This window comes from Arvicola amphibius, chromosome 1 (assembly GCF_903992535.2).
Source record: "Arvicola amphibius chromosome 1, mArvAmp1.2, whole genome shotgun sequence".
Classification (NCBI taxonomy): domain Eukaryota; kingdom Metazoa; phylum Chordata; class Mammalia; order Rodentia; family Cricetidae; genus Arvicola; species Arvicola amphibius.
The window spans coordinates 17,237,481-17,262,359 of record NC_052047.1 but is presented as its reverse complement, the minus strand read 5'-3'; the positions used below and the strand labels follow the sequence as shown (position 1 = coordinate 17,262,359).

Genomic DNA, 24,879 nt, shown 5'->3' with positions numbered 1-24,879 from the left:
GGTATGGAGATGCTTCTGTAAGAATGGAGTCTCATGTTTTTGAAGGGAAGAGCTATAAACCTTAAGAATAAAGCAACTATAGATTTAATATTACTGTGCCCTCCTCCCCCCAAAAGACAATGTCAAGACATATACATAAACATATGAATACTCCATTATTCTTAGGTGACATAAAATATGAGATAAATAGAGGTCTAATATGCAAAAAAAAATTGAAAATAAGAACTTTTCTAGGTAGATGATAGCAGTCTCCCACTGAGTCAATAGATGCGAAGTCTTAAAGAAACACCCCACAGAGTTACTACTTAGAGCAATTCTGTTTCCTGATATATCCTCCAAAACAGATTAATTGCAAAAGATGTCCTTGAGTAACAAAGTGAATTTACTTCCATATAAAGAAAATTGAGTTCTAAATTGATTAATCACCGAAAAGTGAAAAAAGAAAATGAATGGGCTTTAGTGTCATCCCCATTAAACCATGCTGACAGCAGTTAAATAGCAGGACATCCTTTCTGTTCAGTGACTTCCCTGTCAGACAAGTAAACCCACACGACACCTGTTTCTCTCTGAGAGAAATAATTTAAAACCTTCTGTATACTTTCTGAAAAACAAATCTCATTGTTCACAGGGTCAAACAAAATGAAGTTACTTCTTTGGGCCTGCATCATATGTCTTGTTTTTGCGAAGAGGGTAAGTAACTAGACTCTCAAGTCTGCAGCAATGGGCGGAAATACCCACTACGTGGTGGTGAGAAGTCACGCTGACAGTCAAATGAGTGCAGTGTTTATACATGTTGTCAGAGAAACATGCTGCGCACGTAAATTGGGCTTTGTCAAAATCCTGAAAAGAAATTTTCAAAAGCAAAAACAATAGGTTCTAAAACATGGAACATATCAACAGCTTGAAGAAGAGGTGAGTTCACATGCAGGAAGCTGGCAGAAGGAAGCATTATAGATAATCTTAGCAGGGTTTCTCCGGCAGTGAAATCTCATTGCTGCGATAGCTATGGGGTATGAATATGAATCAAAGGATACTCAAAGGAGCAGAAGTAAATGGGCATGAGTGGAATGTGAATCAGTGAGGCTCTAGATCTTTTTTTATTATTCATAAAATCCCACTATGCAGTTCTGGCTGGTTTGCAACCCCTTATGGAGACCAAGTTGGCCTCAAAATCAGAGAATTGTCTGCCTTTGCCTTCTGGATGCTGCGACTAAGGGCAAGGGCACCCAATACCTGACCTGAAAGCATTTTAATACTAGCAAATGAGTGCGTTAAATTTTCTCTTTTGGAAACTAGGAACATCCACTCCAAGTAATTGCTTTGAATACTAAGTAAGATAATTACTGAACATGATTAGCAATATTTCTAAGATGGAGTAGAAATTCAGACAATGTGACACTTCTAATTATTCTTAGCTAAATTTCAACTTATTATTATGTCCTCTAAATGTTTCTAAGTTAATTTCTAATTCATAAAATAGTATATATTGGGTTTCCTACACTAGTTTCTATTCTTCGGGGTACCTTAACTATGGTGAATTCATAAAACATAATGAAATTTCACTAGAAAACATTGTAAGATCTACACATAGCAGCACCAGGGTGGTAAAAGAGAAAAGTAAAAACATGTATGGTTGAGAGTCATATGACCTTTCATGTGGAAAAGATTTCTCTGCACACACAGTGTTGCAAACCAGATTCTGTTCAGACAAATTAACACTTCCTGTCCAAAACATCATAATAATTATGATGGCAAAGCTACTTGATTCAGACCACAGACTCATATTAAGAAAAGATTATAAGGTTATGCAAATTCTTCAGTAACAGGAAAGTTTGAATGCAGGTGTTTTCAGTTAAATAACCACATTAAAATATTTTTCTTTGTTTTAGAGGCGCTATCCCTTCATTCATAAGGTAAAATATTTTCATTTCTATAAAAATACATGTTTTACATTAAGTATATTTGTATTTAAAGATTCTCTATATCCTTGGCAATACAATTAACTTTGATTGCTGTTAAAATATTTTTATTAATTTATTCATGTTAGATGACAAAAATGTATGGAATATAAGTATACTTGTGATAAACATATTTACCAGCAAACCTACATTTCTGATGACAAGAAGCATGAAATGTTCTCCTTTTATAGTGTAGTACAAGTTTGCTATGTCCTGATTTAACATCATGCATCTATGATATTTGTTAATTTGTACTTAAGTAATATAGCTTAATGGACAATGATGACATGAGATATTAGAACAGAAAACATGAGATAATAAGCAACTATATATTCAATTATGTATTTTGTTTGTATATGGGTTGGTTTTTTCTTTTAAAGCGGAGAGATTTGAGAAAAGGTCTCATGTAGCCCAGGGCAGCCTCAAACTCTGTGTCTCTGACCATGATGTTTAATTTTGATCCTCCTGCTGCAACCAAGTGTTGGGATTTTAGACATCTACCATTATTCCTGACTGAATTTCATCTAGATATTGGAAACTAGAAATGGTATATGATCATACCCCAAGGAGTTGCATAATTTCTGTGCAGCAAATAGTCACAAGTTATTCCATGTAGGAGACAAAAGTGCTTAGCGCTATTTTATTTTCTTTGCTTGTTTTTATAATATTTGCCTCCAATGAAAAGTGTTCTTATCCATCAGTGTGTTATGGGCTAATAGGAAAGTGTAGCAAAGAAAACCCCCCAAAAAATGGCCCAGGATGTCAGTGCTTTTGAATAAAAACAATTAAACTTACTTTTAAATGAGATGAAAACTTTTAAAACGTTTCAAAACTGAAAGACTTTTATTTGTTATTTTTGATTTTTAAGTTAGCAATCATCAAATCCTGCAGTGCTTTAACCTATAATAAAAAAAAAACAATTGACTTTTGCCACTGTGCCTGTCCTGGGAAGTTATTTCTTGTGCATATCTTATACCTTATGGAATATGGAAGAATGATCTATTGGAAGACTTTAAGATTGGCGATTCTAGATAACCAATCTAAAATTGGAAAACAATACTAAATTTTAAATGGAAAGTTTGGTTAGCTGCAGCTGTCGTATTCTAGGTATTTGCAAAAGAAATCTTGCTACATTTTGTAATAGCTAGGATCCCAGTGCCTACAACATACATACATATGTGTGTACAAATACATAAATATAAAGAAATAATACTATTCAAGAAAAAGCTTAAATATTTCAAAATCCCTGGAAAAAAGTTCATTTACTGAGAAAATATGCTGAAAACTTCATTTAATAGCTAAGATTTTGAAGTAAGCACAAATGAGCATATAATGTGGCCTCTGTTGAAAACAAGGAACTAGTTATGAAAACACATAAAAAGTTTTGATTCTGGTACTTGAAAGTTTCCAAATAGACTATGGAAGCGAAGTGGCAGCAAAGAAGCACTGGAAGTGGGTAGACATAATCCTTGAATATTCATGGTGTTGAGAGGGTAGGGGATTGTATTCATGTCTTCATAGGGGGCTGTACATGAGTATGGTGGTGTGTGTGTGTGCACATGTGTGAAGAACAGAAGTCAACATTGGTATCTTACACAGTTGCTCTCTACCTTAAATTTCAAGCCAAGGTCATGTCTCTTACTCATTCAGGGATTAGGCCAGGCCAGCTGGCCAACAGCTGTGAATACCCTCCTATCTTCATGTCCTACCTGCCCATCCCGCAAACTGGGATTATAGGTGCTTAATACCACTGTGGCTGGCTTTTGTAAACAATAATTCCACATGTATAATATTATTTATTTTTTATTAGTCCTTTGAGAGTTTAAAGTTTCATACAACGTGTTTTAGCCATATTTACCCTTCTGCCCAACTCTATTAGTCTGACTTTTGGGTGAACGCTGGAGATAAAAGATTGTTCCTCATGCTTGTACAACAGGCGCTTTGCAGACTGAGCCGTCTCCTAAGCCATTTCTATCACATGACTCTTTAAGGTTTATTTATTTATATAGCATTTTCGTTGTTACTTTTGAACTTTTCATACAATATATTTTGATCATATGTTTTCTCCTCTCCCAAGTTCTCCCAGATTCTCCCCACCTCCCTACCCACCCAACTTCATTTTCTCTCTCTCTCTCTCTCTCTCTCTCTCTCTCTCTCTCTCTCTCTCTCTCTCTCTCTCTCTCAAAAAAAATCCAAAAGCTAAAAAAAATAAAGCCAGGCAAACAAAACAAGATAAAATTAAGAAGACAAAAACCACTAAGCAATAACAAAAAAAAGAACACACACACACATACACACACAAAAACAAAGTATTTGTGTAGTATTGATAAACTACTCCACCAAGCCAATTTCCCCCTCTAGCAGAAGTTATCAATTGCAAATAGCTTCTTGGTTAGTGGTGGGACTTTGTACCCACTTCCTCTTCTCTGTGTTAGGAATGTGTCTGGTTAGAATTTGTGAAGTTCTTGTGCATGCTGTCACAGTCTCTGTGAGTTCATTTGTGGATCAGTCTTGTGTCTGGAAGACACTGTTTCCTTGGAGTCATTCACCACCTCTGGCTCTTACAACCTTTGCCTCCTAAGTGATCTGAGGATTCTCACTGTCTGCATGTTGTCCAGTTCTGGGTCTTGGTGTTAATTGCCATCTGCTGCAAAAAGCAAATACTTTGGTGGCAATTGAGCAATGCACTGATCTATGGGTACAGTAGTATATCATTAAAAGTAACTTTATTGTTATGTCCATTTAACAGAATAGTAATACTGGATCTTCCCTCTCCACCCGGGCCATTGTCTCATTGATTCTCAGACTCTTCCCTCACTAATATTGTCAGGTGTCATACGCATTTACAGAATGTTTACTGAAAGTCAGTCATTATGGTACATACCTATGATCTCAGAACCCAGGAGACCAACCTATGAGGATTGCTATAACTTTGAGATCAGCATGGATTATATATCAAGTACCAAGCCCAAGGTCACATAGCATAAATACTGTCTCAAAAGAAAAATTAACAATAATAAGATAATATATAGCTATAGAAAGCTAAAAGTAAGTCAACCATCTATGGCTCTTAAAAAGGAAAATTCTAAAAACTTCATTACTCACAACCCCTCCAACTGAAAGCACAGATTTGAAGTGTTATTCTTTCAAAGACACCAAGTTTAAAACAAGTCTTTCTCTGTTTCAGAAATCACCCTCACCCAGTGAAGAGGTAAAGTATGTTCACATCTATCTATAATTAAATAGAAAAATATACTGCTTATAATATTTTTTTCTTTAAGATATCATTTTCCATCAAATAATGTTAAATAATTCAGTTTTATTATGTTTTTCCCTGAAGTAATGGGGATTTATTTAGGAACATGCTCACTTCTTTTCCTCTCATGGCCCACTTATGCATACATTTGTACCCATACCCATGCTAATATATATATCCTGCCTACCATTGTGCTTACTTCTTAGGTTGAGTAGGTTTTAAAATGAAACATAATCTTATAAAGTATAGTTGAGAAGGAGGGCAGAACTTTCAAAAATGTTAAAACTGAATCTATATACAAAGGGAGTTTATTATTAGGAAAACACCTTGAAATGAATCTAAATAAAACAACTGGGCATGAAATCATTAAGTTCAGTTTGTCAAAATTGTTTGAATTGTAATTTGGCTGCAGCTATAGAAGATATGTATATTCTAAGATCTTGATTTGTACACCATGGGTGGTCTGCTCATAAAAAATATTTATGACGTGACATAAAATATGTATGCATGAGTAACAAACATTTCTATTTTTGTGAATTCTTACATAATTATGTGACCTGAGCTTCCAGACTGTCTTCCAGAACGGGATAGACAAATATAGAACAGCCAGAGGAACTTCTGGAGGTCTTATCATGAGAGAAAATACTAAAATTTGATGAAAAATCATGACCAATTTTATTGAAATACCCATTTAAAACCAGAGATAGGTCTGGGGAAATTATATATGAAAAGCCAAGTTTGTTTTCCATCTTTCCTGCCCACTCTTCTGATAACAATTCCTTGAAGGAGTTGAAATTGATCAAAACAGGACAGATCCAATACACAGGTCACACACAGTATCCTATCTCTGGAAGAGGAATACGGAAGTGAGTGCCTCCATGGAAAAATTTAGAGACAAGAAGCATGCCAAGCGCAGCAGGCATGGAGCAAGAACATGGTGGGCAGAAGGCTGGAAGAACCAGTCCACTCATCTCGTCAGCCCTGCTTTTCTCTCCTCTGTCCACGCCCTTCTGCAGGAATATACTGCCTATACACAAAGTGCTTCTTCTTCAGTATGCAACACCAAAGTGATTCTCCTACATCCTGGGTTTATTTTCTCCAACTATTTTTATTTCAGTTATTATGAATGCATATTAGTTATTAAGAAAGACTAAGTGGGTGCTCTTTTAAAAATCATTACTTACATATGACCACAATCATAACTGAAATAGGAGTATAGACGGTCAACTAGAATGAACTCCTTTTCTTCTATTTAGGATTACTTTGGACATCGCTACCCACTTAATCCATCTCTCAATATCCCATACGGCTTATGGAATGATAATTTGCCACCTTTTCTTTTGCCTCCTCTTGACAATCACCAAGGAAATACCATCACCAAATTCCCCGGAAATTCTGAGCTTGAAAGAGGGCTATCTCCATACCCCTGGATTCTAACTTCTAAAGTTCACTATGCCTTCCAAAACCCTAACTATCCCTCAGATACCTCACTGAATGGTCCCACAGTATCGGCTCCTCTCCCTCCTCCCCCACCCCCTCCTCCCAGGCCATATCCCTTTGTCATACCTCCAAAGATTTCTGTTTCACCCGTTACAGCAGAGCCTGGCGCAACCGTGGCAGTGCCTGCAGTAGGCGAAGCTATGGTACCTGAGATCTCTGTAGATAAAACTATTTCAGGCTTGCCTACTGCAGTCAAATTTGGACCACCCCTACCACTTCCTGAACCCAAAGCCCCCCCAGCTGAGCCTGTGCCAGCCCAATTTGCTGCTCCTGAACCTGCTGCAGCCCAATTTGCTCCTGAACCTATTGGGGTAGCTGAGCCTACTGCAGGCCACCCAGTGGCACCCGAACCCCCTACACTACCGTCTGTGGCTGCAGCCCAGCTTATACCAGCAGAACCCACTCCAGGCCAGTCTGCTGAAAACAAAGCTGCCTCAGGAGAGCCTGCGGTAGCCCAGGCTATACCGGTTGAGCCTGTTGTAGGTCCGGCTGCTGAAGTCAGGCCTCCTGCCCTTGATCCTGCTGGAAGCCTACTTCCTCCGGCTGAACTTATTGTGAGCCAGTCTGCTGTGGGAAAACCTTTTACATCTGAGTCTCCTGAAGTGAAACCCGAGGGAGCGGAGCCTGTGGAGGCCAAATCTGGTAGCCAAGAACCTCTGCCTTTTGTTTTGTACCAGGTGGGTTACCTCCTTTACGGCTGAGTGTGTGGGGCTTGTAGAAGGGAAGACACAACTTCTGTACAAGAAAAACACCTGTTCCAGGATTAGGAGCTGCTATTTTAGTAGACAGTTAGTCGATAAATAAATATTGAAAGTGTATAAGGAATTTCCATATACCCATGAAAAAAATTTTCAGAATTCGAATATTTGAATATTTCTACTAGAACGCACCCCAATGCCTCTTGTTTTCTCTCACATCTTCTCATATCTCACATCTTTGATAAACTATCTGTTAGATGAAAATGATGAGCTGGTGCCGGAGAGATAGCTCAATAGTTAAGAACACTTATTCTTGTAGAAGACCCAGCACCCACATGGAAGTTCTCATGCTTCTGTAACTCTAGTTCCATGCGACCCAGCATCCTTTTCAGGCCTCCACATGCCCCAGGCACATATAAAAGTTTTAAACTCATTAGCTGGACAAATTTACTTTATTTGTCATGTTATAGGAAGAATTAATATTTTCCCATGTACTATGTACAGATAATACACACACATACACACGCACGCACACACGCGCACGCATGCATGCACAAACACTCGACATTAACCTATAATGTGTACTCCTGGACTCTGTGCCGAGAATATGCTAAAATAATTACTGGTCCCTCTTTTCTGCTTCCTGTGAAGAATAACTATTCTTCACAACATGATGTTCAAATCATGAGAAACTTCTTCTTCATCATAATTATTTCGGTTTTCAGTTAGGGTCTTAGAACTCGCAGAGGCACATCTCCTGAATGCTAAGAATAAAGCTTTGCACCACCACACCCAGCTCCTTTACCGTAATATGAAGCACATATTTTGTTTCAGACAAGAGAGGGAATCCACTTTATGTTACTCATCATGTCTGTAAGCAGATTTCTCTTGACCTTTTATAAAACATCTCAGAATTGCTCAATTATTTGGGAAAGAAAGCCCTTGTGCTACCAAATGGACTATATTTATATAAAATATCCTTTTCCTTTTAGGTAGAGAAGTGAGATTTCCTGGAAAAGAGAGTACTATTCATTTCTATCTGTAAGTCATTCGTACCAATGAGATATGGGTGTTGTAGGTGAACTATGCCACAGCTCCTCTCCTGAAACTGTCTTAAATATGTGTGTATACATGTAAATATATACACATATATGCAAATATATTACATTATTATATATATATTACAATATAGAAGTGAGAAAGTGAGGTGCAATCACTGGTTTCCTGTGTCCCAGAAGTTAAGACATGATGAATTTATGTACTGTGTGAATTTTTTCAGGCTGTTTTGAGAATAGGAGGTTCTTCAAACTGATCCAAATTGATTATGACCTAACTATTCTGTATAATAGTCATCAGTTTAGGAACAAGCTTCAATAAATGGCATGGAGACTAAACTCAAGAGAAGTGTTGCCCGTTAAGGACCAGTGGGCAGTTCTGTATGTTGTCTACCAGCTTGCATCCTTTCCCAGTTTCAAGTTCTCTATCTCACCTCAGTCACTGTCCTAAGAATGAAGGTCCTGGCAAAAATGCTCACTTGAGCATCTCCCCTTTTCATATTCACAATGAGCAAAATAAACAATATGATTAAACTATTTCCAAGCCCTTGTTCCTCTGTCCTACTGCAAAGCTACTACAAGGTTATGATTAAAATGTTTACTGTACAAATAAATAATGAGACATTATTTTGACCATCAAGCAGATCAAAATTCTAAAAACTGAGGTGCCATCAATGCCTAAAGATACACTGAAAGTAAAATTGATGGTAGCTAGGACTATAAGTGATACACCTTAACAATAGTCATTTCCAATGACATTAAACATTTTCAGTTTTTACTTCAACCTTGAATACTGCTAAATTATTTGGCACTGTTTATTTTACTAGAATTTAAGATGAGAGACTTATTAGTGAATAATATCCAATATTAGATGCACTTAACAATTTCACATATTCACAGACATGTGTTTCAAGTTTATTACATGTAAGATACTCAATGAGAAACAGGCAAAGAGGAAAATGTTGCCTTTCTGAAAGGCATTAAATTAAAATGGAGAAAGAATTTTCCTTTAAACTATTCAATACCAAAAGACAGTATTGATCTAAATCAACAGCCGCTCAAGGCCATTATTTTGATACCTATCTATGTGTTCAAATAAACTGTTACATTGCATTTTAGTTCAACTATTTATTAATTCCTATAGAAATATATAATTGTAAGAATGCCGCATCTGTAATAAAGCAGAAGAAATCTTTACTTCTTTTAATCATGTATTATGACATAAATTTTTAGATGACAAATCTATGTAGTATATCATAGCAAATTCATAAGAGAAATAACTTTGCTTTATCTGTAAGAAATTTGAAAAATTGTTGTCCAAAACTGATGTTATTTTATTTTTTACAGATGCTGATGAATAAATCAAAGAAATCTGAATGTTCTTTCTTTTCTCGCCAAATCATTTACTATGTGTTATTAAAGCTAGCAGTCTCTCCATATTGATTGGCTTGTGCTTGATTTCCTTAGACCGTACAACAAAATTAAGTTGATGGAATTATTTACTTTCACATCAAATTATAAAATATATACTTCATAGGTATGGCTAAAGAAATTAAAACAATTTAAATATGTGCTAATAGTAAGTACATTTTTTCAAACAGTCTCTAGAATACAAAACAAATATATTACATTATTGTCTTTTGTGTCTAAATACTTTCCCCTAGAAATCATCTTGACCATTTCTCCACCCACCATCATTTCCTTTGCTTCAAAATGACAGCACATTTTCTGAATAAAGCATTTAATACTTACTTACAGTGCACTTCTGAGTCTCAAGAGCCATTGCATGTTCCTTACAATCCTTAAGCCCTGATAATAGTCATACAAATAGTTATTGTTCTATTTTAAAGGCAATAACTTGCCAACCATGAAATAGCTACAAAGTGTTCACAGCAAGATGAAGAAGCGTACCAAGAGTGCATGGACTTAGAAAGTCACTGTAAAGGGAAGGTGGGATAAACCAATGTGCTCTTGAACAGTGATTTGAGTCTTTTGGCTCTTGCAACAAATTACCACAAAATTCACAGTTTGAAATAAAAACATCTATTTTCTCCTGACATGAAAGTCAGAAGTTTGAAATTAAGTTTATTAAGTTGAAATTAGTGGGTTGACGATATGCTCCCCAGTTGGCCCTGAGGTTGGTGAACAGACAGCAAACCTCAGCATGTCTTACCTTATTAGTGAAAAATAGACCCAATTCAGTCTTCCCCCTCCTAATATAAGTCACTTTCTTGCCATATCAGAAAAAAAATCAAGATCTTACCCTTAACTGCATCAGAATGGAACTTTCCCTGCTCTGTAACATCGCAAAAAAATAGAAAAGTTACCTGTACCCTAAATGGTGGTCCCGTGATAAGCCTGAGACAGGATAACTAAAATATTCCCAATTAGAAAGTTACCTGTAGAAGGAGCGGCAGGCTGTGTCCCACCACCCGGCTAGCTTTACCCAAAATAATTACACAGAAACTGTATTCTTTTAAACGCTGCCTGGCCCATTAGGTTCAGCCTCTTATTGGTTAATTCTCACATCTTCCTTTAACCCATATTTAGTAATCTGTGTAGCACCACGAGGTGTAGCTTACCAGGAGAGATCTTAACCTGTATCCATCTCAGAGAGGAGAAGCATGGCGACTGCCTGAAGTGTCTGTCCCACTGCCTTCTTCCCAGCATTCTGTTCTGTTTACTCCGCCTACCTAATTTTCTGTCCTATTGGGCCAAGCAGTTTCTTTATTAATTAACCAATGAAAGTCCTCCATCAGTTACCACCATGGCAGCATTCCAAAGGGAAATGAGGAAGCCAAGGCAGAGAAAAGTGCATGATTTTCCTCTCTGCTAAGAAGTGCTAGAGCCTTGTTTTTCTCCAGTAATACAGCAAGTGGCTTTTCCATCCCTGGTCTGTCAAAGTCCAGCTCCTGCTTGGAAACCTGGAACCCCAGGACAAATTTTGTAGAGTCTAGAATGATTAATACCACCCAAGGGAGGCTGGCATAAATAAAGAGTGCTCAGATGGTGTTGATATTCAGTTCAGAGCCCAAAAGTTCTGGAGAGAAAGCTGCAGTTAGATGGTATTAATGTATCGTGGACTAGGAATGTATGGAGAAGGCTTAAAGACAGTCACTCCCCAGAAGGTGATGGGAAAATGTCAGTTTACTGGATAGTGGTAATCTTTTTACTCTGTGTGTATCCATGTATTTATGCACATGTATATTATATACATATATATATATGTCAAACACCATTTATACACTTTGAAAATAGATGTTTTTGTCAGTCAGACCCCAAAAGTGCTAAAAAAAATGAAGAAAACAGAGAATATCTCAATCAACCAGTTAGTATTATCAACTGTAATTAAATGTAAAGCCTATCTCTTTAAAGGAGTTAATTATCTGATGACACAATTATTTCCTCAACTAGCTCCTGATTCAGCCAAATATTCTTTCTTGTTGTTTTGTTTTTGCATTTTTTTTTTTTTTGCTTGGTTGGTTGGTTGATTTTCGAGAAAGGGTTTCTCTGTGAAACAATTCTGGCTATCCTGGAATTCACTCTGTAAACTAGGATGACCTCGAACCCTCGAACTCACAGAGATAAGCCTGCCTCTGCCTCCCGAATACTGGGATTAAAGACTTGTGCCACGACCACCCAGCCAGTCTTTTATTCTTTATTCATGCATCTTCTAGGTGCGGGCTTTACATTCACACACACACACACACACACACACACACACACACACACACACACACACACACTGGTTAAGTTCTGGTAATATTTCAGAGGTCAACAGCTGCCTTGTTCTTCCGGATCCTGCCAGCTCAATGGAATGGAGCCCAAAGTCAACAGAAATGCCAGAAGGAAGAAAGGCGGCAGGGTTGGGGGAGGCTCATAGTTGGTTCAGTCCTCCGTGGTAGATTCAATCCTCCATGGTTCTTCTTGGCTCCTTGATGCCTATGGAAAGCTCAGGCAATCCCAGCCCCAAAGACTCCCAAAACAAAAGTCATATGAACTGGAAGTCTCTGTAAGACTTAAAGTTATACACAACACTGCACTCCTCATTTGTATGGTTCTCGGGTGCAGTCAGAATGCTAGGGGCGGACAGGTCTTGAGCTTTAAGATGAAGCTGAGTGCTGCCATAGCAACGTCCCAGACATCTAGATCTTAGGCTGCAACCGCTGAAGCAGGAACCAAGTCTTCCCCTGCTCACACCAATGTGTGACTTAGAACTTCAGGCGTCCTGGCCTGGGAGGAGAGACTGCACTCCTCCTCCAACAGGAGAGTAGGCAGAGGGGTGCCTTTCAAGAATGCCCTTCCAGAAACGTATCTACTACCCTCAGTCCAACAGCGTGGAGAGAAAAGATGCCCTAGAGGGAGGCACATCATCCAGGGTCTTCGTCACCACCACTTCGGCATCTGGACCTCAGCCCTTCTTCCAATTCCGGCCTCGTTTGGAGAATGTGGACTGGAGGCGGCTGGGTGCCATTGATGTGGACAAAGTGGTAGGAGCCACAGATATCGCGACACTTCAGGAGAACATCGTGAACATCACTTTCTGCAAGCTGGAGGACGAGAAGTGCCCACATTGTCAGCTAGGGGTGGACCCATTGCTGTTGAAGCTCATCCACCTGGCACAGTTCACCATTGAATACCTGCTGCAGTCTCAGGAGTACCTCACCTCGCAGCTGAAGGTGGTGGAGGAACGGTTAAGCCAGAACCTGAGTGGTTGTGAGCAGAACCAACAGCTACTCACCAAGCAGGCTGACGAGGTCAGACGACTCAAACAGGAGTGTAGGGGCTGGAAGAAGATGCTGTCCGCCCAGCAGCTGATGTTGGGCCAGGTCGAAGCCAGTCATTACCACTGCGGTTTTTGTGACAAAGTTTTTATGAACCAAGCTTTTCTACAGAGCCACATCCATCGCCGCCACCCTGCATCCGCTTGTCATGGGAGAAGTACAAAGGCACAGAATGACAAGCTCCAGAGGGAGATCCACAGGTTGAAGCAGCAGCTGCAGTTCACCAAGGCTCAGCTAGAGGCTGCCCAGCAAGGCCGCACAGTTAGCATCTCTAACGACAAAACAAACGAGGACTTCCAGAAGTTAGTTGGTAGGTGGGGGGAGGAAGAAAGGCAGAAATTGACTGATGAGATGGAAAAAGCCAAGGAGATGTTTATGAAGGAAATTAACGACCTGGCTTCTAAGAATTCAGCTTTAGAGTATCAACTGTTGGAAATCCAGAAATCCGATATGCAGGGCAAGCTCAGTATGGGCACCTAGAGAGACTCCTAGGTTTAAAGACTGACTTTCATATCCTGAGCCTTTCTGAAATCTACTGCACTGCCTTGAGTGCAAGTAAGCCAGTGGCCAGACGGACTTCAACTTCTCCAGGCAGAATGCAGCACAGAGCAGATGCAGATCTTTCTCAGGCAACCGCAGTGGAAGTGATAAGCGCAACAGCCCTGTCAGGTCCTGCAGACGCTGTTTTGCAACAATCCTCCACATCGTCTGTCTCTTAAAATCTTTCCACCCCTTGCTTCTCCATGTCGTTTTGTGTGTGTGTGTGTGCTTGTGTGTGTGTGTGTGTGTGTGTGTGTGTTTGTGTGTGTGTGTTAAATGTCTCAGGGATGAGAGCTCCATAGCAACCTCTTCTGCACAACTGCATGAATTGTAAGTGAATTGTAAGTCTGTATTAGCCACTACCCACTACAAACAGAAAGCTAAGAGATTATCTTATTTATAAGTATAAAGCATCATTTAGAAGGCAGTTTGATACTTTACCCGTTAAGCAAGATAAATCTAGGATCCCATCCTAAAAGAGTTGGTAACCCCACACATTCCTGCCACTGTTTGACCATAATAGTATATAGATTTTGCATTTCCATAAACACAGGTTACCACCCTACCCCATGCACCGATGCAGCCTTACAAAACTTGTATTTTCAATTCCCAGGTTACAAATACTTCTTTATGTTTTAAAATATGTTCAAAATCATTTTATTGGTTAAGTGGTGATCTCAATGGATGCTGTTGCTTAATTTTTTCTATATTGTTGAAGGCCTGTATATGAGACTGATGTTTTTTTTCTCATTTACAAGCAAGAATAAATAAAGGACTGTTCACATTAACAAAAAATATTAAGAAAGACTTTTAGAATAAAAGTGAATAATATTTGATCATTAATAACACAAACCTAAGGGAATCAATACAGTTCTTCAGTGATTCCTATTTTTGTAAGATCATTATTTTGTTCTCACAGAAATTGGTTTATGTGCTACATGGAGATTACTTTGTCTTTGGCAATAGTCTTATAAAATGTTATAAAAGATTTTGAAAAATATTGTCTCTTTTCCAAGAATTAGACTATAGAAAAGCAAGAACAATAAAACATCCATGACCAAAAGCTTCCTAGACCTTACCATGAAGCCCACCAGAGGTGAGCTAATCAACATAATGAAATAGCAAGTAACAACTCAATTATGACATTCATCAGGATATTAACATTCCTAAAACATGAACTTCTGTCATATATATATATATATATATATATATATATATATATATATATGACTTGTAACCTCTTATTCAGTGACAAGCATATAGTGTTCTTTTACTCTTTCTTTCAGACCAAAACATTGTTTCTGGGATAACTGGGTGGAAATATTAATGACTTCTCTTATTACTATACCTAATAAAAATAAAAAGCATAAGACTTTTGCTGGGATGAACTCTGGTGATTTGAATATCTCATGTGCCATATGAAGAATAAGTTTCAAGACAGAGTCTCGTTATGTAGCTTTCCTGGAAATTTCTATGTAGACCATGTTGACATCAAACTCACAGAAATCCCCCTGCTTTTGCTTCTGGGGTGCTTTGATTAAAGAATGTGCCACCATGCCTAATGAAGAATAGCTATTTCAACCAAAACTTCTTCACAGACTCCATGTGCAGTGTTAGGGACAGTGAGATGCCTCAGCAGATACAGGCACTGGGCCCACATGGTAGGAGAGAAGCGACTACTGCAAATCGTCCTGTGACCTTCCCACACAAGCTGTGGCACACGCACCCATGCCCGTACACAACACAATAAAATAAAGAATAAAGTTAAATAAATGAATGGAAAAAATATGTAATGCTCTAAAATGTTCCCGCAGTTGAATTAGACATTGTGGTGGTCTTCAGCCACTAAACTAATAAGCAAATAGACTGGGTTGTGTTTCAACATCAGTTTCCAAGTAGAATTGGTAGTACTTCCTGTATTGAAGTTAGTGGAAAAGTATTACTTAGTATAGGAGGTGGGGCAGTTAGGCTCCTTAACCTTCAAAAATGCAAGTTTGTGTTACTTCCTCAATTCAAGTAAAGAAACCCAATCACTTGAAGATTTTATTGGAGGCAAAATATCTGTTTAAAAAAAAAAAACTCTTTTCATTTATAAACAGGAAAGTTCCTCCTACTTAGGATGAAAAAGTTCATTAGTTATATGGAAATCAAAATATATGTAGAAGAAGGTAGTACATTATCAATAATCCAAGAAGATGGGTGATTGGATGGATAGATTGATAGAAGATAGATAAATAACGCATAAATATATAGTTAATAGATAGATAAATGATTAATAGATGATATATAGAGAGATGGATAGATAGATAGATAGATAGATAGATAGATAGATAGATAGATAGATAGATAGATAGATGATAGATAGATAGATAGATAGATAGATAGATAGATAGATAGATAGATAGATAGATGTGTGAGTACACATGCATGTACACACACATACACACACACATACCAGCTCAAAGCCATCCTTTCATGTTCCTCAATGTGATGGTAAGACTGAAAACTACATCGTATTCCTCCTTCTGCAGCTACTTACTAATCATTTCCTAAAATAATCCTCAAGGAAGAAGCAGTAGGACACCATTCCCATCCCAGCCATTTCCACAGCTCTTCTGCATCTCCTCCTCAGGATAGCATGGCAGCAGCTACAGCAGGTTCAATTTCAATATTTTACTGTTCAATCAGTATCAGTCCCGTGATTTCCTCACAGACATGACAACACTTACCAGCCGGAGACCTCTTCCTCAGAAGTCTTGGTGGCAGCCTCACCAGTCTGACTTAATTGTAAACTTAGAGGGATCTCCCTTTCCTTCTGACCCTAAGCTTTCCCCCCACACATTTTACCTTGGACAGGGACTATTTTGTCAGTTGCTAAGACTAAACACATAATGTTGTCCTTGGTACCTTTTTCTCTAAAGTTATATTTCTGATTTTCAATAAATCTGGTGAGCAAAAACTTCTAACTTTCAAGAACTTAATGGTCTCTAAGCATGCTTACAGTGACACCATCATGACTCAGGCCTTACTTCTGGACCTTTGCTTTTAGCTCTTAAGTCACTGCATAACATCTACCCGATTACTACCTTTTTTCTAATACAAAACTCAGAGCAATCATGCAAAAATGCATCTGGTCTTATTTTATCTATTATTTTAAGATCCTTTAAGTGTACCATTTACTTATTGTTTCCATTATAAAAAGGACAAGAAGTCAAATACATGAATCAGATGTTAATAAAATATTTTCCAATGGAAAAAAAAAACAACAACTCTACAATTTTACTAAGGATGCATTTCACTTTGTGTAGAAAAAAAATATTGGGTTTGCCTCTGAATCTCTTACTTACATTTCAGTCTAGATTTGATGTTTCTATTTCATAATAGGAAAAGATTAAATGGCCTGAGATAGATACAAATCAGGGAAATGGCCACTGGTAAGAGAACAGATACAAGCTAAATATGAAGAGTTTAGACAGGTGTGGTATTGAATCTCATCTCAGAACCAGAAGCATTTGCCCATCTCGAAGCTTGGAAACCAGGCACCATTATTAAAAATGATGCACTGTGTTGTCTGTATTTTATGTATTTTCTTCAGGAGAAAAAAATGACTTAGCATATGGAGACTGAAAATTAAGATCCTTTATAACAGTATGTTTATTTTAATCTAAGGAGATCAGGAATTCGTTAATACACAAATATAGACAAGAAAATGATTTCAGAACACATGTCAGGGATCTCATGAAGTATTTCTTAATTGTTAATGGCTGTAATGACTAATCAATTTCAAGACTATCTAAAGTCCTAACATCTGGAAAGAATATAAATGTGAATGAATAGCATTGTTTAATTTTCATACAGCATTTTATTTGGCATAACAAAGTCATCAGAACTGATCAATTTTGGAGCAAAAAAATTGTACTTGATAATTTGTTTTTACTAATTATCACTGAAATTTATTCCATTTACATATGAAAAGTATTTATTTTAAAAAATTCTTTTAGACCTCTGGAGGGGTCAGAATGTGATATGGGATTCCCCTCTGTATGCTGTAAATAGCATTGGTTGATAAAGGAACTACTTTGGGCCTATAGCAAGCTATAGGTGAACAAAGATAGGTGGGGAAAACTAAACTGAATGCTGGGAGAAAGAAGGCGAAGTCAAAGAGAAGCCATGGAGCCTCTGCCAGAGACAGACATGCTGAAACATTGCTGGTAGGCCACGACCTCGAGGTGATGCACACATTAATGGAGATGGGTTAAATTAAGATGTAAGAGTTAGCCAATTAGAAGCTAGAGCTAATAGGCCAAGAGGTGATTTAATTAATATAGTTTCTGTGTGATTATTTCAGTTCTGGGTAGCTGGGATGAACAAGTGGCCTGCCACTACAAGAATGATTGTTGCTGAGAATATTAGCTGACTTAAGAAAAGTAAAATTTTATTTACCTTATCCAATTATAACTGAGAGTTTCAGTACTTATGGAAAACAAGTACATTAATGACATAGTACTAATGTATTTCACCTGACACATTTAATTTCAAAATAGGTAGGAAACAGATGAGCTGATAGACAGATTACAGGTAGAGAAGCAGATACAGAGTATAGATAGAGATTAGTTAGATAGATAGATAGATAGATAGATAGATAGATAGATAGATAGATAGACAGATGGTAGATAGATAGATAGATAGATAGATAGATAGATAGATAGATAGATAGATGGATGATAGATATATAGATAGATGTAGATGATAGATAGATAGATAGATAGATAGATAGATAGATAGATAGATAGATAGATAGATAGATAGATAGATGATAGAGATAGATAGATAGATAGATAGATAGATAGATAGATAGATAGATAGATAGATAGATAGATAGATAGATGATAGACAGACAGACAGAGATGTTCTATTATGTTATTCCAAGTTCTAAATATGAATGCTATAATCCTGTAGAATTTTTGGAAGTATTTATGTGCTTTTCTGTATCAAAAGAAATTTCCTTTGCAATACCAAACTGTATTGTAAAGACATGTTAAATGTCAAAATCACTAGTGGAGAAAACATTTTAATGTGAATATAATTGAATTTGTTTCATAAGAAAAAAAGAGCTGGAGACTAATAAAAAGCAATGACTGAAGAAAAAATATTATTTTAACAATCTTTATCAGTAACATGAATTTGTGAGATGTTATTTTAATGGTTTGTGTTGCAAATGGAGTCTTAAGTGGCCTAACTAATAGTTAATAGGATGATGGTATACTGAAGAGTGACATGAATTTCAACTTCCTTGTTTCAAACCAGTGTGCAATATAAACAGACAATGTTAGATAAAACATAATCATTTGAAGTTGCAAATTATTTTCCTAAAGAGTTTTCCAGACCTTGAACTTAGATAACATTGTACAATAAAAAACAAATAAAACTGCTACTGACAGATTCATGGCAATGACGAACTATTCCCTTTATATACATATCCATTGATAAGCCTACCAGATCCAGGGCATAATTCCCTTCCAACAGTTACACAGGCCACTCTGGCTAAGCTAAATGGGTCATAAAACAAAACCAAAAGTCATGAATTTGGGAAAGGACTGTGTAACACCAGGGAAATGGCAGAAAGGAATGGAAAGGAGGGAAACAGAGGGGAGGACTGGACTATATCGTGTTCAAGGATAGAACCATCAACAAAATCAATCTATTTTTAAAATAGTAAAAATGCTAAATCTTTTTTTTAAAGAAGAATGCTCCAACCAATTAAATTAAGACATATTCTCACTGAAACTAAAGCTGGGTAATTTATACATCCCCACATATTTATGTGTTAATTTGTAGGAATATAAGACTCTAAGCATACATAGCTTGTAATGGCAAATCCTGAGAATAAAGTTAAATAATGACTTACTAGATAGACTATTTGGAGTATGTACAGAAGGGATCATGGTAATTTCACACACCCTTTAACTCCTTGGGTAGGAGTTTGATGCCTAACCACCAGGAAAATGAAGACACTAAAGCCAATGTGATTCATGATCATGAAGGTGTATAAGAGAAGGGTAGTTAGCAATGAGTGTTATCAATACTCAAAACATTGTCATGTTCTGGAGAAATGGGGTACCAGCAACTGGCATATCCTACCCAAAAGACTTGCTAAAGAAGAGAATAGCATTCTGCATGAATAAATGCAGTCATTCCTTTATGAGCTGAAACATATGACTGACATGACGCAATCACAGCTCCAGAGACAATACTGCTTGCAGGGATGTGTTCCAGCTCAGGACAGCTGGTTTTCTCTCATCTGGGAGGATTATGAAATAATGAAGAAATCTACATAAAATATCTGCTAGAAAGAGAAAATTAATTTTTCTTCCTATTTTGCTACTGTTCCCTGTGAGCAGATGACTTCTTCCAATGATCATACTTAATATTTAATACATAGGATTTTGTTTTTCTTCATAGAAATTGACAATGAAATTTTTGACTTTTATGTGCATTTTTAATATGGTGATGGAAGGAACAGTAAGTAAATAAAAGAATCTGGGTTTCCTTGCATTATCAAAAGAATTCTAGACAACAAGGATATTATGGGTAGATTATATATTATATTGTAAACTCAATGACTGCAAATAACTAGTCATCTTTTTTAAATATAAATACTCCATTTACCCAAAATTTATAATTTTATTAATGAAAACATCTTGCCACAGCAACTTGGGCTTTTACAATATAAGAAACAATCTACTATCAAGTCTGCTAAAATTTTTTCCAAGTAAACTACCACCACTGTGACATTCCACTCCGAATGTATCCATTGTAAACTTAGTGTGTACAATTGCTTAGGTCATTCTTGCTATTTTGTATACATTTAAATGAAACTGTCATGCAAGAAACACTAAATAGACTCAACAGATTGTTCTTAAATGTACACAGATACACACACACACACATATATATGTAAATGGTACTGCCAATACATATATATGTGTGTGTGTATGTATGTAGTATATACATATGTGTGTTTATGTATATACATATAAGTATATGTATATATATACATATAAGCATATGTATATCTACATATAAGTATATGTATATATATATAAAAGAATAGAAGATGTGAATCTGAGAGAGAGCAAGGTAAGGTATGGGAAGGACTAATGGAATAAATGTATGGGGTATATGATGCAATTATATTTTAATTTGTAATTAATAAATGGTACTGCAAATACATAATGGAGTTTTGAGACTATATACTTTACATATATTTAATTTAAGCTTAATTTATAATACTAGACGGTTGATAAATAAATTTGATATAATCATAGATATTCTTTGAGGAATTTGCAAATTAGCCTGGAAAAACTATTTTTTCTAAGAAGGAGTTAAAATAGATTAGTACGCATTAAAATAGTATGTGTCTATATAATCAAATATATGTGTGTACATTATATAATTTTATATATATTTACGTGTGCATGCAAATATATGTTAGGCTAAAATCTTAATCCAAGCCAGAAATTAAAAATGATTCTATAAAATGCTGTTTTGTATGATATCATAAAGGATAATCTAATTGAAAATACTATATATTTAGGTAAATTATGAAATTAGGTATTGCAGCGAGAGAGTTCCGTCTGTCCACTGGTGTAGGAGGTCCTTCTTTCTTTGTGTTTCTTTCATTGGTTAATAAATAAACTGCTTTGGGACTGTTGATAGGGCGGAACTTATGTAGGTGGGGAAAATTAAACAGAATGCTGAGAGGAAGAAGGCAAAGTCAGAGAGATGCTATGAAGCCACCACCAGAGGCAGACATGCTGAATCTTTGCTGATAGGCCACTGCCACATGGCAATATACAGATTAATAAAAATGGCTTATGCCGGGCGGTGGTGGCGCACGCCTTTAATCCCAGCACTCGGGAGGCAGAGGCAGGCGGATCTCTGTGAGTTCGAGACCAGCCTGGTCTACAAGAGCTAGGTCCAGGACAGGCTCTAGAAACTACAGGGAAACCCTGTCTCGAAAAATCAAAAAAAAAAAAAAATAAAATAAAAATAAAAATGGCTTATATCAAGATGTGAGAGTTAGCCAACAAGAGGCTAGAGCTAATGGGTCAATCAGTAATGCAATTTCTTTGTGGCTATTTCGGGGCTAAGCTAGCCAGGCGGTCAGGACAAACAAGCAGGCCCTCCTTGAAAGAGTTCACAAATATTTGGAATATAAATAATCATTAATTATTTTAATAAACATTCTAAAAGCTTTTTAAAAAAATTTACAAACTTTCTTTTGTCATTGTGTTAGTGGGGAAATATTCCAAAAACCTGGAATCTAATCAACGCAGAGGTAATCATTGAATATTTTAACATTTAAATAAGACTTTCACTGATTTTTACTACCGTGTTTGTAATGCATTTCTTTTTTTCTCATTTTTTTATTAAAAATTTCCATCTCCTCCCCTCCTCCTCCCCCTTCCCTCCCCTCCCTTCCACCCATACCCCCACTCCACCCCTCTCCAAGACAAAGAGCCTTCAGGGTTCCCTTCACTATGTTAAGTCCAAAGTCCTCCCAACTCCCCCTAAGTCCAGGAAGGTGAGCAACCAAACTGACAAGGCTCACAGTGAGCCCGTCCATGCTGTAGAGTTCATGCTCATCGCCGTTGTCCTTGGTTTCTCAGTCCTCCTCCACCGTCAGCCACATTCAGAGAGTCCGGTTTGGTCCCCTGTTCCATCAGTCCCATTCCAACTGGACTTGGTGGTCTCCCGTTAGATCTGTCCCACCGTCTCAATGGGTAAACGCACTCCTCACGGTCCTGGCTTCCTTGCTCATGATCTCCCTCCTTTTGCTCCTCATCAGGACCTTGGGAGCTCAATCCGGTGCTTCTATGTGGGGCTCTGTCATTTTCTCCATCCAATGCCAGGTGAAGGTTCTATGGTGATATGCAAGATATTCATGAGTATGGCAATAGGATCTGGACATTTCTGGCACCCTCTCCTCAGCTGCCCAAGGACCTAGCTGGGGGCGTCTTCCTGGACACCTGGGAACCCCTCTAGAGTCAAGTCTCTGCCAACCCTAGAATGGCTCCCTTAAGTAAGATATATAATTCCTTGTTCCCATATCCACCCTTCCTATATCCCAACCATCCTATTCCCCCAAGCTCTTCCCATCCTCCACTTCACACTTTTCTCTCCCCATCCCCCCATCCCCCATCCCACCCCACCCTCAAGTTCCCATTTTTTGTCCGGCAATCTTGTCTACTTCCAATATCCAGAAGGATAACTATATGTTTTTCTTTGGATTCACCTTCTTATATATCTTCTCTAGGATTTTTAGTTAATTTAATATTATACATTTCATCATTAATTTTTAAATGTATATAGTTACAAAATTAGAAAGTAAATTTTTGCTTGTTTGTTTAAAACAGTATTTCACTATACCTCCCAGCCTGGTCTGAAATTCATAATCCCCCTGCCTGACCCTCCAAGGCTGTGTGCCATCTTGCTATGCTCTTTATTTGTGATTGAGTTATGCCTAGACAGAATACATCACATAAATATTGTAAATTAAAGCTTGAGAACTAAACAAGACTATACAAAATTAAATAATAAATGCTAAATTTTGCCTGCTTATTTGAAAGTTTGCCCTTCTTTGAAATATTGAGCTACCTATTTTTTATAACTAGTTAAAGGGCCAGTGGTGCAGGTCAGAATGTTTCACTTCTATTTTATTTTTTTATTTTTTTATTTTTTGTTTTTTTTTTTTGTTTTTCGAGACAGGGTTTCCCTGTAGTTTCTAGAGCCTGTCCTGGAGCTAGCTCTTGTAGACCAGGCTGGCCTCGAACTCAGAGATCCGCCTGCCTCTGCCTCCCGAGTGCTGGGATTAAAGGCGTGCACCACCACCGCCTGGCCTTCACTTCTATTTTAAACTGTTGAACTGTCCTTGCTGTGGTGACCCAATTAGATGTGTCCACTATCACATCATCTTTGCTCCAACTTGTACAAAAACATCATATTTCTCTAAAAAATAAATATATACCTCCAAGTAAAACTATGTAATTATTATAAAATATAATAAAAAATACAAAGAGTCTAGACATGATCTTAAAGCTAGTATATAGGCTGTCTAAATCTTAGATGCAGGGTTAATTAGTGAATTTTCTCATATGGAGAAGAAATTTCTATTAAATAATTATTTTAACAGCCATAACTTTATCTAATGTGATCTAATGCAGTGGAATATTCTGATTTGGTAACATAGAAATAGAAAGATGCTCAAGTAGGTGAAGAGATATGTCCCCAGAGTGTCCTAACCACCTATTTTCGTATTTTCAAATATCACCTTCATCATCTGCTGACTTCTGGAAAGCACTAGATGAGAGATTTTAGGAGGTCTCCAAATGTCCCAAGGACTATACAATGCAAAGGCATCTGAGTAAGCCAGAGGTTATATAAAGAAATATAGCCCATCCTCAGGTTACCAATAAAGGGTAGCAATGTCTCTGGAAGAAATATATATATATATATATATATATATATATATATATATATACACACACACACACACACACACACACACACACATATCCCTTCCTGACTTGAAACCAGTGAGGCTGCCAGGATGCTAATCTCACTATTAACACAAGTGTACTTCATTTCTTGTTTGTCTCCTTTATCCTTATAATTTAAGTAACCATAACATTTATGACGGTGATGATTCTTCTGAACATGCACCTCCAGAAGAGAATTTGCAGTTTCTTCCAGTCTATGATAGTGAAGGAATTCTATATTTTGTACCTCCTCTGTAATAAAAACAAAGTAATTTGAGGTGTTAGACTACATCATTCATTATCTCAAGATCAACACTTAATAACAGGATAACCCAAGATAATTGCTGTTTATTGTTGGTGGTTTTATTCCCACATCTTTTAAGTAGAAATGATAATATTTTAAGAATGGTGTTTATTTGATTAACATACAAGATGAAATAATACCAAATAATCCATTGATAAATTGATTGTTACTGATTCAAGAATTTTTAAAAGAATATTTCTTCTTCAATGAATCATTTTGTTTTAAAATAAAACTTGTAACAAA

General features: G+C 37.0%; 2 protein-coding genes across 2 annotated transcripts; both read left to right on the top strand.

Annotated features, from left to right (window-relative positions):
• Positions 1-639: 639 nt before the first annotated feature.
• On the top strand, positions 640-8,724 carry Prr27 (proline rich 27). Its single transcript, XM_038317734.2, has 5 exons — positions 640-690; positions 1,890-1,913; positions 5,146-5,169; positions 6,471-7,391; positions 8,692-8,724. The coding sequence occupies exons 1-5, from the start codon at positions 640-642 to the stop codon at positions 8,722-8,724; spliced, it is 1,053 nt and encodes a 350-aa protein (XP_038173662.2).
• Positions 8,725-12,762: 4,038 nt separating this feature from the next.
• On the top strand, positions 12,763-13,970 carry LOC119805066 (zinc finger protein DZIP1-like). The gene is given in 2 exon segments (XM_038317247.1): positions 12,763-13,738; positions 13,741-13,970. Coding segments are annotated over 2 exon segments (1,206 nt in total).
• Positions 13,971-24,879: the final 10,909 nt, after the last annotated feature.